Below are 15,469 nucleotides of genomic sequence, written 5' to 3' on the forward strand. Positions count from 1 at the left end.
GAAAATTTAATATTGAGCTCCAAACATCTGGTTTTTTAAAAAAAGCATTCTACATTTTAATTCTATAGATAGTCCTAATTTGGTACCTGTTCTAGGTAAAAGTTATGAATCAAATTAACATTTTTGAAGGTAACTGAATCAATATCAGCTAATAGAGAAATTGTGGTTTAGTGATATTAATGGCATTGCTGATTTAACTTTAGGGAGTTAAGGTGAGGAACTCAGTTTTTTTGCGTATTCATTCACGGGATGTGGGCGTTGTTCGCTAGCTTGGCATTTATTGCTCATCTCTGATTGCCCCAGAGGCAGTTAACAGTTAACCACATTGCTGTTGGTGTGGGTCACATTAGGCTAGATCAGATGAGGACGACCGATTTTGTCCTAAAAGAACATTAGTAAACCAGATTGTTTTTCCACCAATCAACGGAAATTGATAATCATTAGATTCTTAATTCCAGTAGTTTTTTTCAAAAACTGAATTCAATTTCACCACCTGGCATGACAGAATTCAAACATGGGTTCCCAGAACAATACCTGAATTAAAAAGTCCAGTGATAATGACACTGAGCCATTGTCTCCTGGTTTCAAAGTATAAGTGTGAGGGGAATGTGGACTCCACACTTGCCATCACTCTAAGGAAGATAAAATTATCATCTTTGGGAACTTGAACACCAGGATTGGAAAGGATGCCCAACTCTGGGAAGGAACCATCAGAAAAGAAAGAGTCAAGAGCTGCAACTCCAGGTGGACTTTTCTTGCTCACTGACAGTGCAGAACACTAGCCAGCTATCACCGCCAAAAAGACAAGTTCAAGACTTCTTGGAGGTCTCCACAATCAAAGCAGCACCATATGATTAACTGCATCATTGCTCAATCCTGAGACCAAAAGGATGTCTTCATTATCAAAGCAATGACTGGTACAGATAACTACTGGACAGACCACTGGCTCATTGGTTCTTCAATATCCATGAAGGGCCACTAGAAACAGCTGAAGATGAAGAAATAAATCATAAAAATCTCAAATTTGAGCAGCTTCAAGAGCCAAGAAGGCTGGCGTACTTCCAACAATGTCTTCACCAAAATCTCCAAAAAAGTTCATTTTAATGGAGTGGAGGAAATATGGAAAGAGCTGAAGATAATCATCATGTGAAGAAATCGTTGGCTATAAGACAAATTAGCAAGACTGGTCTGCAGAGAATGACATCATCACCTAAGACCTTATTATTAAGAAGAGGTGAGCTCTTCATGCCTGGCAAAACAACATCACTACTGAGATGAGAAGTAGAATTCCTCAAACAAAGATGAAGTTACAAATAAAAAGGAGGGAAATCAAGAACAAATGGTGGATTGAGAAGGCTCAGGAACTGCCACTCCTTGCTGACTAGCAGAACGGCAGCAGTTTCTTCAGTATCACCAAGGCAATATACTGACCCAACACCCTTCACCTCAAACCAGTGTGGAGTAAGGATGGCACTCTTTTTTTTGAGAGACCGAGCAAATAGCAGCTGATGGAGAGAATACTTCAAAAATTCCAGTTGTTAACAAGGACATGTTTGAGGCATTCCCCAATCAAAGATGATCTTGGACTCCCAGTTAATGTGGCAGAAGTTGCAGTCATCATTAGACACATGAAGAATGGAAAAGCTGCAAGAGTGGATTCCAGTGAGGATTTCCAAACGTTGAGGAGTAGAGCTCACCTGTCATCTCCATCAACTGTTCCTGAAAATCTTGGACAAAGAAGAAATCAATGCTGATCTCAGAGATGCTGCCACATTCGCCACTAACTTCAAGAAAGGAAACAAAGTGGACTGTGGAAATTACCGAAGAATCTCCCTACTCTCAATTATTGGGAAATTATCACCCAAATCCTCATAAGGCTCCTTCTCCCAGTCTCTGAGGAAATCCTTCATTAGTCAATGTGAAATCCAAACAGACCTTGGAACGATGGTCATGATTTTCACAGCTTGATTACTCTAAAAGAAATGCCAGAAACAACACCAACCACTCTATAGCTTTTGTTTACCCAATCACGGTTTTTGACTCAGTCAATGGGGATGTACTATGGAAGATCCTGTCAAAATCTTGTCCAGTGAAACTTATCAACATCCTCCTTCTCCTCCATGATAAGATACTGGTGATGGTTCTCACCAGTTGTAATATAACATCATCGGTTGAGATCAAGACAGGAGTCAAGCAAGGATGTGACATTGGCCCCACTTTTTTCTCATCTTCATCACTAGAGTTCTTAATCTTATCGTCTTCATTTTGTCAAGAACAGGCCTCCCAGTGGTGTGGACATTATTTACAGGTTGGAAAGAAAACCTTGCAACCTCAACCGGTTGAAATCCAAGAAGAAAGAAATTATTCTTTGAACCTTGCTTAATGCCTTTGCAGAAGTATGCCAAAACATTAGTCTCTGTTCCCTTATTATGGGAAATAAATGAGAAAAAAGTCAGAAGTGTACCAAGTGTAGCTGCAATGCTCACTTTGAGGCTGAATGGTCCTGAGTCTCAACCTCCAGATTATTCACGTCCTTTACCAACCCATCCCTGGTCAAGTTCTGGTTCATCCTTTCATTAGGATCAACTGAGAAAGGCCCCCAAATATGGAACATTTCCCTTTTTCTCCAGTTTCTTTAAGTTCCATATGACCATTTTCCCACAATTCTGTGCAAGATTTCACTCACCTAAGACTGACATTGATTTGGAGAGTCAACATCACGTCCAATTTGCAAGTGCCATCGAAGGAGATTCTCTGAATGTGACGTCCATGCTGATATCAAGATGCTTGTGTATAAGACAGTCATCTTTCCTGACTTTGCTATATGGCTCCAAAACTTGGACTGCGTATAGATGCCATTACAAGACCCTTTCGGAATACCATCACCTGGGAGAACAGTTGTACTAACATTAATGTCCTTTAAGCAGCCAACAGTACCAGATTGAAGTCATGGTAGCGCAAAACCAATTTTGCTGGATCAGCAATGTGCTGAGGATGCCTGTGTCCAACTGTCAAAGCAAAGCTCAAGGAAGGCACTGGAACAGGAGGAAGACAATGGAGGTGATTCAAAGACTCCCTAAAGGCTTCTCTCAGGAAATTTGACATAGATATAAATACAAAGGAAACCCTTGTTAAGAAGAAACCAACTTAGTGGAAACTCCTGCATGAAGGGACACAATTCTTTTAAAACACCATCAATAAGAGGAAGTATAGAAAAGGAACCAGAAAAGGAACCCGAGAAAGAAAGGCCAACATTTCAAGGACAAGGGACCACTTCCACCTCCCAGAAACATCAACCAAATGTGAGGTCACAAATGCAGGCCCATCAAGGACCCACCAAGCTCAAGACTAGTGACAGAAAACTTCCTAGGTGGACAATCAGACTCATTAGCGAGTGATTGCTGATGGTGAAACTAACCAGACTGAACTTTGCACAGAGAGGGTATCTTGTCGTCTCGCTAATCTCATGTAGTCAGCTTGGATTTTTTTTTTCTTAATACTGCCTGTTAATAAATGTAAATGTAAAGATAAAGGGATGAAGATTTGTGCCTGGCAGAAGAGGTAAGGTTTACTGACCTACTGGGCAGAATCTTCTATTGGATGTGGTTGTCAGTGATGGGACTGGATATGTCCCACACTTTCATTCACAGATGAGACAGCTCGTCACAAGTGATTACTTGGCAGTACACAAATTAGCTATGCATAGTTGAGGAACATGGCAAATCATTCAGCAGGGACTAGCAGAAAGTTGAAGCCTCTGCTATTATCTCACAAAAGGTTCAAAGTCCAGGAAGCCATTGGTGCTACCATCATCAGTCGTGCCCCAGAGCAGACAAAAAGAGGCTCCACAGTTCAGTGCTGCACCACTGTAGGTTATCCTCCAGACTATCAAGGAATGGCAGGAGGTCCAGTTCTCAGAAGCAACAGTGGGATGGCACTCCCATCTGAGCAAGGTGGCCTGGATGAAGCTTGCAGCACAGGTTAAAAGAAATGTGGTCCACACCAGAACCTGAGTCCGGTGCAGAAAATGGATGAATAATCTGCTTTACTTTACAGCGGTAAGTAATACTTTGTCTTCAGGGCTAGCTGGGTCTCATCAACTACTTAAGTGTGTGAGTGGAGAGGAATTTAGATTGCAGGCCTCAGCATCAAATGGAATAAGTGAACAAATACATGAGAGCAACTTCATGCTTTGCAAGTTGTACCAGTTGCAAGATAGTGTGCGTATATGCAATATTTAACTGGGACGGATATAGGATGCATGTCATTGACATGCATGCTTATCAAGCAGTTATGGACTGTGATGTTTAATCCTTGATCTGCCAGTTTCCCACAGCTCACTTCTATAAACAGAAATGTGACAGTGATCAGCTAATCTGTATTTGTGGTGTTGTTGAAAGATAAATATTAATTGGAACAGAAGAGATAACTCCAGCATTTCTTCAAAATCGATCTTTAACTATACCTGAAAATGGATGGAGCATCGTTATAACATATGAAAGAAAGTATCTCCAACAGTGCTACACTGGAGTGTCAGTCTTGAGCTTTCTGCTCAAATTCTGAACCTGGACTTGAAACTGGAACTTTGTTTCAGAAGCAAGAGTGTTACCAACTGATCCATGATAGGCCACTCAAAGTAACTGGCTGTACTGTCAGAAAAGAATAGAGATTTCAGATTTTGTTACTAACATCATGTTCCATTGGAGTAGTTAAACATGGGTGGCTAAAGTTAAAAATAACCTTGCTGAATAATCTGAATTAGGACACTAGCTGATAGCTACCTGACTATGTGAATGACTCTATGTATCTATTCCTTAATTAGCTAAACGGTCAATGACAACAGTCAGTTTTTAATATTGTTGCAGTGTTACATACCTGAAGCCTGTCTCCAATTTAAAGATCAGTTCCACATTCAAGTTAAAAATGCCTGCCACGAGCGACAAACCAGAAATGTTGGGTAAGTAATTTGAGATATGAAATGAAATTTAGTTCAGCTAGTTTTTTGGAGGTCATATTTAAACAAGGGATACAGTGTCCTTCTGTTGTCGCATAGAGACCACAAAATTTTAACGAAAGGCATTAGCTGATGAATCCCTTCTTTTCTTTTAGCATCTGGAGGCAATACCTGCTCAACAATTACTCTATTGAATAAATGGGAGCTTTGAGTAATGAATATCTTTAAGGAACAAGAGGCTCATATTATGCTGATAGGATAGTGTGACTAGGTTATGAATTCCAGAACGGCAGTTTTATATGCTCGGTTAAATATATATGTATCTCTATCTTGAAGGGTCTAAAATTGCAGAACTATTGTGAAGAGCAAAGAAGTTGAACTTATTCAATAGCTCTTTGAAAGAGCCAGAACAGGCAAGATGTGCTGACGAGTTTTCTGTAATGTAAGACTCAATGCTTACCAACTTCTCCTTTTGAGTATCTCTAGCAAAAATTCTCTTTTTTTTGTCGAAAATATTTAATGGAGGTTGCAGTAACTCCACAGAAATCGGTATTCCTTCACCATATCGCCCTTTATTTTCACATGGAAAGTCCTTGACACCGATCCAGTTCCCTCAGAACGAGCTTTCAGAGTGTCAGAATGTCTGACATTCCTTTTTTTTTAATCAATCAGCTGTGGGTCCCAAATTGGACCGTTCCCCTATCAGGGAGCTCATATTCTGTGAGGTCCACCTGGCTGACCCCATTACAATCAGTACATGCCTCCACTCTGAGTGTGAGGACATAGGCCAGTCCTTTTTCTTGGAGTGCCTCCTAGGGTGTTTTAGCACTGAATAAGTTTCCTTCAACATTGCGTAGGATACAGGCAGCTTGTAACACACAAGAGCTTGCGGTAGAACTTCCCTTTCAAAGAGTGACACTTTTTAAAAAATCTGTTAGCCAGGGTTTCTATTGGACCAGATTAACAGCCCCAATCAGGAACTCGTACTCTGTGAGGTCCACCTGCTGACTTCATTACAATCACTACACAGGTTTGGATGGTCCTTAAGCTTAGCAAATTCTCCTTTTGTTTCTGAGATCTGGAATTGACTGTCTCTCTGACCATTCAGAAGCTTTCTTTGTGGATGATCCTTACACTGACGTCGCCTTCCAAAGTTCTGTTTTGATTTGTATGCAATGAAAATTAACTGTGCAGAATACTTAAGTTTTTGGTTTTTTTCTTTTCTCATTGACCAGGCCTAATTCTTAAATTAACAATAACTTTTTATATAGCACTTCTAATGTAATGAAACATCTGAACACATTTCACAAGAGCATTATAAAACACAAAAGACACTGAGCCACATAAGGAGAACCTAGATCAGATGACCAAAAGCTTGTTCAAAGAGGTAGGTTTTAAGAAGCATCTTCGAGGAGAAAGGTAAGGTAGAGTGACCGAGAGGTTTAGGGAGTTAAATTCTGAGCTTGGCACCTAGATAGTAAATGATGGCGCAGTTAGAAAGTGCACAAGAGGCCTGAATTAGCAGTTCCTAGATACATCAGAAGGTTGGAAGACAGTATAGAAATCAGGAAAGGGAAAGAAGGATTTGAAAACGAGTTTGCAAATTTTAAAGACACTGCGACACTGGAAGTCAACATAGGCAAGCTTCCATGGCTGACAAAAAAACTTTCAATCTCTGTCTGATTCCTGTTTTGTTATCTTTGAATACCCCTACAATTTCAAATAAAAGATGGTTTAATGTTGGTAATCTCTTATGGCTATACATGATTCCTTGCCATAAAATGGACTACTTATGGCCATCATACCAGCAGTGGGGTTACTAACATCATCAAAGTATTTCAAATTAACAGTTAAAAGCTGAAATAGACCACTGAACACCAAAGTCACACTTCACTTGAATAGCTTTACTCTTTCAAGTTTGTTTCATTTCATGAGTCTGACACTGAAGTGAATGACATTACTTAAGTAAAATTGGGGAGTACCTTTTTTTTTAAATCAATATCTAGGAAGGTTTATGTCTATCATAGTTTTGCTAAAATATTAATACTAGTATATTGTTAAACAATAATTTGCAGTGTGCTTTGTAAGGGCAGAGCTGAGAAGAAATTGAAGGGGGTTGCTCAGTGACACAATTAAAAGGAACAATTTCTGGAAACCATTCTGCTGTTGGGAGATGTGTAAAGGCAAAGTGACCTATTGTATGGGTGTAAGGAAAGTGGAAATGGGGGAGATCAAAGATAGAGAATGGAAGGTAAAAGCATGAACTAAAATCACTTAACATAGTGAAACTTTTTTATGTCAATTGCCCCAACAGACTCAAAATGTCAAAGGTGGTGATGGTTGGGGACCTCTATGTGGGGAAAACATGTCTTATTAATAGGTGAGTATTTATTAATCTTCATTAATTATGATAAACTCAGTCTGAGGAAAATCTAATGGTCTGAACGTTAAGTTTTGTTTTGAAAATGTCCAAGTTGTGTCAGGTTCTTTGAGGAGATATTTGCTTTGAGACCTAGATAGATTTATTACTCTATCTTACCAAACTCAGCTCATTAATTACCACACCCCTATGGCAACTCATGTCCAATTTCCACCCCACCTTAACACACGCAACATTTCCAAGTTTGACTGTGGGAGGAACTCTCAAAACTATGTTACATATCACTAAAGGCCTACATGCTTCCCCACTGACCTTGTCAGCACAGGTAGAGGAGGTGTCTAACCTCTGTATGAAAGAGCCATATTACAGGAGATTGTCACATTTTAGAAGAAGTAAAAAATGGGAAGAGGAGAAGATACATGAAGAGGAGGATTCGCCCAATGGAAGGAACATTCCAGCAAAAGGAAGGATCTCACATTGAAGGCTGAATCCTTTGAGCAAACACAATCCTGGCCTTCTGCCTTGAAAGAGGGGATTCCATTCTTGGATATCTTCCTGTGTGTGATGAATTATTTGACTGTAAGCAAGTAATTTATATCAAATTTGGTACACCTATGCAATCTCATTCGTCCTTTATAATGTTAATACTTGAAACTGTCTATGTTCTTTTAGTGAGGCTGTTACATTTTATTGAAGTAATATTTATTATGATTTTCCTAAATTTCAGATTTTGTAAAAATGTGTTTGACCGAGACTACAAGGCTACAATTGGAGTTGATTTTGAAATTGAGAGGTTTGAAGTTGGTGGAATTCCATACAATCTACAAATGTGAGCACATAGTAAAAAAAACTCATACTAGAACTTTAAAATAAAGTTACCTGTTTTAGTCTTAAAATGCGCAAGATTGAATGTTAAATGTTTTCACATAGATATATTCTTTTAACTATGAGATGTGTCTGCTGTTTCTTCTCTCAGTCACTGTGACTGCAGTGAACAATGCCCAGTCAGATTTAGTGCTAAGGCAGACAGTATATCCCAGAAATGGTCCTGCGTAGTGCCTGTTTACCAGTCCCCAAACTTCTGAGCAGAAATCTTGTACACACTTATGGCACAAAGGGCACTAACCACCAGATTGAGAAGAATAAACAAAGGGTATCCTTGACCTATGAATATGCTTGAGCAAATCAGGAGTCCTACTACTTTTGGCCCCAACATTGGTTTGTCTCTAGCTGTTGGAGCAATTGTAATTCAGGTTACTCCCACTCCTATTCATTATATTTTTTTATGTTCTTCAATTTAGATAATTAATGTATATCAAGAAAAGTAGTGGTCCTAATACAGGAACTCTTTTGTATGCCTTTCCCCTGCCCTGAGAACAACTGTTCACCACTATTCTTGTTACTCAATTAACTTTGTACCCATGTTGTCACTATCCCATTAATTCTAATGAAGTAGTGGAGTTCTCATAGTGTCCTGAACAATGTTTATCCCTCAATCAAAAAGAAAAACAGATTCTCTGTTCATTATCACATTGGTGTTAAGAGACCTTACTGTGAACAAATTGACTGCTGTGCTTTTAGTATTTTGCCAGATGAACACTCCTGGTACCTTGTAAAGGTAGTAAATATGACCACTAAGTGATACTGAGTATGGGTTGTTTGGGATAGTTTGTTGCCACAAATCTTCCTTGGTCTTTACTTTTCTTGTGCCTATCTGGTGATCAAAGGACACACCACCATACAGTTATTTTAAGAGACACTTCTTAGATATTAAGACAGTTTGTTGCATAGCAGCAATATGTGCATCTGTATAGATCAGGTATAATTATCATGACTTTAGGGAGCTGGTATAGAGATATCTGCACCATCTGAAAACTGGAGTATAACTACTTGTTACCATCCGCAAACTGTGTGACTTTAGTAGAATATGTGGACCCAATCTAGTTTGAATATTAACTGCTATTATTACTGTACACAAGTGTTCCCAACATTACAACGTTTCAAAAATATTTAATTGGTTATATAATGTCTCTGATTCTGATTATATAGTATACTCTGATTCTGAAAATAACTTCATAAAAGAAAGTCATTTCCTGTTAGCATTGATTTTCTGAAATAGCACATAGAGTTCCATGCATCACAAGTAAAATTCTTTATAAGCAAGAATGATTTCCTCGATTGTTTTGGAGCAGTGTGAACGGACGCCTTTACCCTCCCTGGTTTGAAAACTCTGAATGCAAACAAGGGGTATCCTTTACGTATATCTATGCTTAAGCATTGATTTAAGTCCTTGGCCCCAACAAGGTGAAACTTTTCAGACCTATTTATTGTTTTGTATTTCCTTTCTGTATACCATGAGTAAGAGTCCAATGGTTCAATGCAATAGCAGAGCAATGCAAGAAAATTCAGATATTTTAATGTGGCTAAACCAGAATAAAACTGAATCTTTTCAGTTTGGAGTATGTTTCTTTCAAAGGATTGATTTGATTATATTTCTATTGACTTTAGTTGGGACACAGCGGGGCAGGAGAAATTCAAATGTATTGCCTCTGCATATTATCGAGGTACTGAAGGTAAGAGCAGATTAGTGCAAGCAAAACACAACTATCATTGTGGACTTCCAAAATATCAATGTTTTGATCATCTTTTAAAATTTTGTTTCCAGTCATTATAATAGCCTTTGACTTGGCTGACATCCAAACTCTGGAACACACAAAGTAAGTCCTGTTTTTTTTAATCAGTATATGGAGATATCGAATCTTATTTTCAGTTCTTCAGTCATTTACTTCAATGTATGATGTCCTTATTGTAGTTATTATATTCCAGCCATTCTGTGTTTGTTTTTATTGGAGACTTATAGTAAAACCTATAACCAAAGCGAGACTACCCATAATTGGCCAATGCCATGTGCCAGGTGTATGTTAAATGCCACTTCAAGGATTGTTTCCCTGGAGGAAGTGTATTTGAAATCCTCACTGGAGGAAATGCCATCATAAAAACAGATAAGATAATCCATGAATTCAAATCCACAAAGTCCAACCACGATGCAGGACAGAATATTAAAAGGCCGAATATGGACCATTCCAAATTCAACACCAGCATTGCCATCTTGCTTTATAAGAAATGCCTGTAAGAGTAAGCTATTCATCCCATGAAGCAAGGGCTACCATCGGTGACCTGATTGTGGATTTGACCCCAAATTCTTTCCGGACCCCTATAACCCTTGACTATCCTGTAAATGATAAATCTGTCAGCTTAAAATTTATTTAATGACTCAGCTTCCAATCCTCTCAGGAGTAAAGAATTCCAAATACTAACATCCCTCCAAGAGAAAAAAATTCTCTTCATCTCTGTCATAAATGGGATGTCCCTTTTTTTAACTGTGACCCCAAGTTCTAGATCCACGAGACATCTTCTCAACATCCATGCTGTAAAATCTCTCAAAGTTTTAAATGTTTCAATAAGGTCACTTCTCATTCTTCTGCACTTCATTGAGTGTAGGCCAAATCTGTTCAACCTTTTCTCATAAGACAGCACTTTCATCATTGGAATGATCTAAGTGAAACCTTTCCAAACTGCAATGATATCCTTCTTTATGTAAGGCAACTGAACTTTACACAGTACTCCGAGTGCAGTTTCTCCTGTACAGTGAGCAGCACTTCCTTATTATTAACCTTTAGTTTCTTTGTAATAAATGTCAACATTGCATTTGTCTAAAATAAACATAGAAAATGTTGGAAAAACTTAGCAGGTCTGACAACATTTGTGGAGAGAAAAACAGTTAATGTTTTGAGTCCAATATGACTCCTCTTCAGAACAACTATTTTGTCTTCCGAACTACATACTGTATCTGCATGCTACTTTTTGTGATTCATGTACAAGAACACATGGTATTGCAGCATCCTGCAGTCTCTTCCTCTGTGAATGATTTAATGTTTTTCACTTCTTTACTGACAAGTGGACAAGCTCAAGTTCTACAGCATCTACAAAAATTCATCACAGGACTCCCAACAGTGGGCAAACCAAGGGTATCCATCAATCCCAAATAACCCCAAATAGGTGTACTCATTCATGAGTCACAGAAAACTAGCATGCAGGTACTGGAGATAAAGAAAGCAAATGGAATGTTGGCTTTTACAGCTAGGGGAATAGAATATAAAGTAAGGAAGTATTGTTGCAACCGTACAAGGTATTGATGAGACAACACCTGGATATTGTGTACAGTTTTGGTCCCCTTACTTGAGGAAAGATGTAGTGACATTGGAGGCAGTTCAGAAGAGATTCTCTAGATCGATCTGAGATGAGGGGGTTTGTCATATAAAGAGAGATTGAACAGTTTAGGTTTATACTGTCTGAAATTTAGAAGAATAAAGGGAGATCAAACTAAGGTATTCAAGATTATAAAACGTATGGATAAAATAAACGTGGAGCAGATGCTACTACTTAGGATAAGGGGCAGCAAATTTAAAACAGAGTTGAGGAGGTACTACTACTCCCAAAGAGTTGTGGATCTTTAGAATTAACTACCCCAAAGTGTGGTGGATGCTGGGCCAGTGAGTAAATTTAAGGAGTTAGACAGATTTTTAATTGGTAATCGGTTGAAGGAATATGAGAAAATGGGGTGAGGAGCATATCAGCAATGATCGAATGGTGGAGCAGACTTGATGGGCTGAACGGCCTAATTCTGCTCCTTGTGAACTTATAATCTGTGGTGACTTAATAACTTGATTCCTACCTCTATAGGTTTAGTGCACCTGTTAAGATGCATTTCTTGTGGCGGGGGGGGGAGGCAAGAGATGAAGAAGGGAAAGCCATGGATGAATCTGTTGTAGTTAAAATTTAAATTAGGAACTAAATGTTTCCATCATTGTTTTAAACAACAACTTCCAAACACACTACCCCTTCCATCTCAAAGGATATGGGCAGCAAATACATGGCAGCACCACCACCTGCAAGTTCCCTTCCAAGCCATTCTCAATCCTGATTTGGATAAGTATCATTGTTCTTTCAGTGTTGCTGTGTCAAAATTCCGTAAATCTCTCCCTAATGGCATTGTGGGTCTAACCATAGCATATGAAATGCAGCAATTCAAGAAAGCAGCTCACCATTATCTTCTCAAAGGCAATTCGGGTTAAGCAATAAATGTTGGCCCAGCCAGTGATGCCAACATCCTTTCAATGAATAAAACAAAACAAGACAGATATTCACAGTACATGCTCCAATAAGAACAGAACCAGCTAACTTACAATTCTAAATTAGCATGTCATTTAAGCCAAGCTTTTGATCTCCTCTCCTATCCCCCTCACCGTGAAAAAGGAGAATAATGGAGAACAAGGAATTGGCAGAGTAATTACACAGCTACTTTTGTTCTCCTAGAGTGCTAGGGGAGAAAAGGTCTTCAGTATGAGAGAAGTTAATGTGTGCTTGAAAGTACTGGAAAAATTAATGGCACTGAAAGCTGATAAATCTCTAGGCCCATTGATGATTTATATGCCAGGGTGCTAATGTGCTGGTCATGAAAATACTGCATGTGGCCTTTGTCATCTTCCACAATCCTGTAGTGTTTAGAACAGCCTCATCAGATTGGAGGGTGGCAAATGTAACCCTGCTGTTTAAAAAAGGAAGAAGGGAGATAATTGGGAATTACAGAACGATTAGTCTAATATCAGTTATAGGGAAAATGCTAAAGCCATGCATAAGAAATTTGAAAACAGGAGGCTTGGAAAATACTAATGGTGTTACACTAAGTCAATGTAGATTTTTGAAAAGGAAATTGTGTTTGACAAACCTATGGGAGTTTCTTGAAGAAGTAACTAACAGAAAGATGAGAAACCTCCAAATGTTGTGATCTACTTGGATTTTCAGAAAGTTTTTTGATGTCCCACATAAGAGGTTATAGTGCAAAAACAAAGCACATGAAATTGATGGCAATATACTGGTATGCATTTAGAAATCATTTGACCAGAAACAGAGTAAGAATAAATAGATTATTTTTCGAGTGGAAAGTGATGATGGGTAGGGTACCACACATATCATTACTTGGGCCCCTAATTATTCATTCAAAATATATCAACAATTTTGATAGGGGTTCAAGAATAATATTCCCAAAGGTCAGATTGAAAGTTGTGAGAAGAACATAAACAAGCTTCAGGGTGATTTAAGCTAATTGAGTGAGTGGCAAATACGTTACATTTGCAGTATAATGTGGATAAATATTCAGTTGTCCACAGAAGAAGAAACAGAATAGCAAAGTCTTGTTTAAAAGTACTGAAAGTATTTAACAGGCGCTTTAAAGTCCAAACAAAATGATTAAGGAAGACACACACTTAAATATATAGCTAATTTATTAAATTAATCTGCTTTATTCATGTACAAACTAATAAGTGACTTTATTAGCTTATACTTTATACACAGTTAAAAATCACACAACACCAGGCTGTCGTCCAACAGGTTTATTTAAAAGTACGCACTAGCTTTCACTTTCATCAGGTAGCTGTGGAGCAGGATCATAAGACACAGAATTTATAGCAAAAGATTACCTTGTCATGCAACTGAAACAATATATTGAACAAACCTAGATTGCTGTTAAGACTTTCAGCTTTTGAGAATGGGTTGCAGGTTTCAGTTCATTAATATGTAAATCCCAGAACTTCTTTTAAATCATATTCTCAAGATAACTTAAGATTTTATAAAAAGGTGACATCTCAGCTCAGACAATGCATTAAAGGTGAGAGGTTAGAGCTTCTCTGTATCCCAATAGACTGGTTCAATTTCCAAAGTAGGAACTTATAAAATGTTACATGGATTGACTGCCTGCAGATTGTGTGCTTTCTGAGTAGAGTAGAATGTATCTTCAAATACAATTCTGCAAATGCAAATTCACTCCTTAGATCTGTGTGTGTGTGTGTGTGTGTGTGAGAGAGAGAGAGAGTGTGTGTGTGTGTATAGTATATTAGGGTCACCTGTAGAGTGACATGAGTGAAACCACAGCCTTTGAGTGAAACCACAGAAAAAGGGGGAGATACTAAATGAATATTTTGCATCAGTATTTACTGTGGAAAAGGATATGGAAGATATAGACTGTAGGGAAATAGATGGTGACATCATGCAAAATGTCCAGATTACAGAGGAGGAGGTGCTGGATGTCTTGAAATGGGTAAAGGTGGATAAATCCCCAGGACTTGATCAGGTGTACCTGAGAACTCTGTGGGAAGCTAGAGAAGTGATTGCTGGGCCTCTTGCTGAGATACTTTTATCATTGATAGTCACAGGTGAGGTGCCGGATGACTGGAGGTTGGCAAACGTGGTGCCACTGTTGAAGAAGGGCGGTAAAGACAAGCCAGGGAACTATAGACCGGTGAGCCTGACCTCGGTGGTGGGCAAGTTGTTGGAGAAAATCCTGAGGGACAGGATGTACATGAATTTGGAAAGGCAAGGAGTGATTTGGGATAGTCAACATGGCTTTGAGCGTGAGAAATCATGTCTCACAAACTTGATTGAGTTTTTTTGAAGAAGTAACAAAGAAGATTGATGAGGGCAGAGCAGTAGATGTGATCAAGATGGACTTCAGTAAAGTGTACGACAAGGTTCCCCATGGGAGACTGGTTAGCAAGGTTAGAACTCGTGGAATAAAGGGAGAACTAGCCATTTGGATACAGAACTAGCTCAAAGATAGAAGATAGAGTGTGGTGGTGGAGGGTTGTTTTTCAGACTGGAGGCCTGTGACCAGTGGAGTACCACAAGGATCGGTGCTGGGTCCTCTACTTTTTGTCATTTACATAAATGATTTGGATGCGAGCATAAGAGGTACAGTTAGTAAGTTTGTAGATGACACCAAAATTGGAGGTGTAGTGGACAGCGAAGAGGGTGACCTCAGATTAAAACAGGATCTGGACCAGATGGGCCAATGGGCTGAGAAATGGCTATTGGAGCTTAATTCAGATAAATCTGAGGTGCTGCATTTTGGGAAAGTAAATCTTAGCAGAAGTTATACACTTAATGGTAAGGTCCGAGAGAGTGTTGCTGATCAAAGAGACCTTGGAGTGCAGGTTCATAGCTCCTTGAAAGTGGAGTCGCAGGTAGATAGGATAGTGAAGGCGGCGTTTGGTATGCTTTCCTTTATTGGTCAGAGTATT

The 15,469-nt window shown here is 38.8% G+C and overlaps 1 protein-coding gene across 5 annotated transcripts in view; it reads left to right on the plus strand.

Annotated features, from left to right (window-relative positions):
* The window catches only part of rab36 (RAB36, member RAS oncogene family), a 72,079-nt gene that overhangs the window by 28,214 nt on the left and 28,396 nt on the right, over positions 1 to 15,469 (plus strand). For all 5 annotated transcript variants that reach the window (XR_011962945.1, XM_072587102.1, XM_072587101.1 and 2 more), the window contains 5 exons: positions 4,866 to 4,957; positions 7,269 to 7,334; positions 8,062 to 8,163; positions 9,843 to 9,907; positions 10,000 to 10,051. Coding sequence is in view for 4 of the 5 variants with exons in the window: in XM_072587102.1 (XP_072443203.1) it covers positions 4,866 to 4,957; positions 7,269 to 7,334; positions 8,062 to 8,163; positions 9,843 to 9,907; positions 10,000 to 10,051 (377 nt within the window). In the remaining variant the exon portion in view is untranslated. The remainder of the gene's footprint in view (positions 1 to 4,865; positions 4,958 to 7,268; positions 7,335 to 8,061; positions 8,164 to 9,842; positions 9,908 to 9,999; positions 10,052 to 15,469) is intronic.

Source organism: Chiloscyllium punctatum, chromosome 17 (assembly GCF_047496795.1).
Source record: "Chiloscyllium punctatum isolate Juve2018m chromosome 17, sChiPun1.3, whole genome shotgun sequence".
Taxonomy (NCBI): domain Eukaryota; kingdom Metazoa; phylum Chordata; class Chondrichthyes; order Orectolobiformes; family Hemiscylliidae; genus Chiloscyllium; species Chiloscyllium punctatum.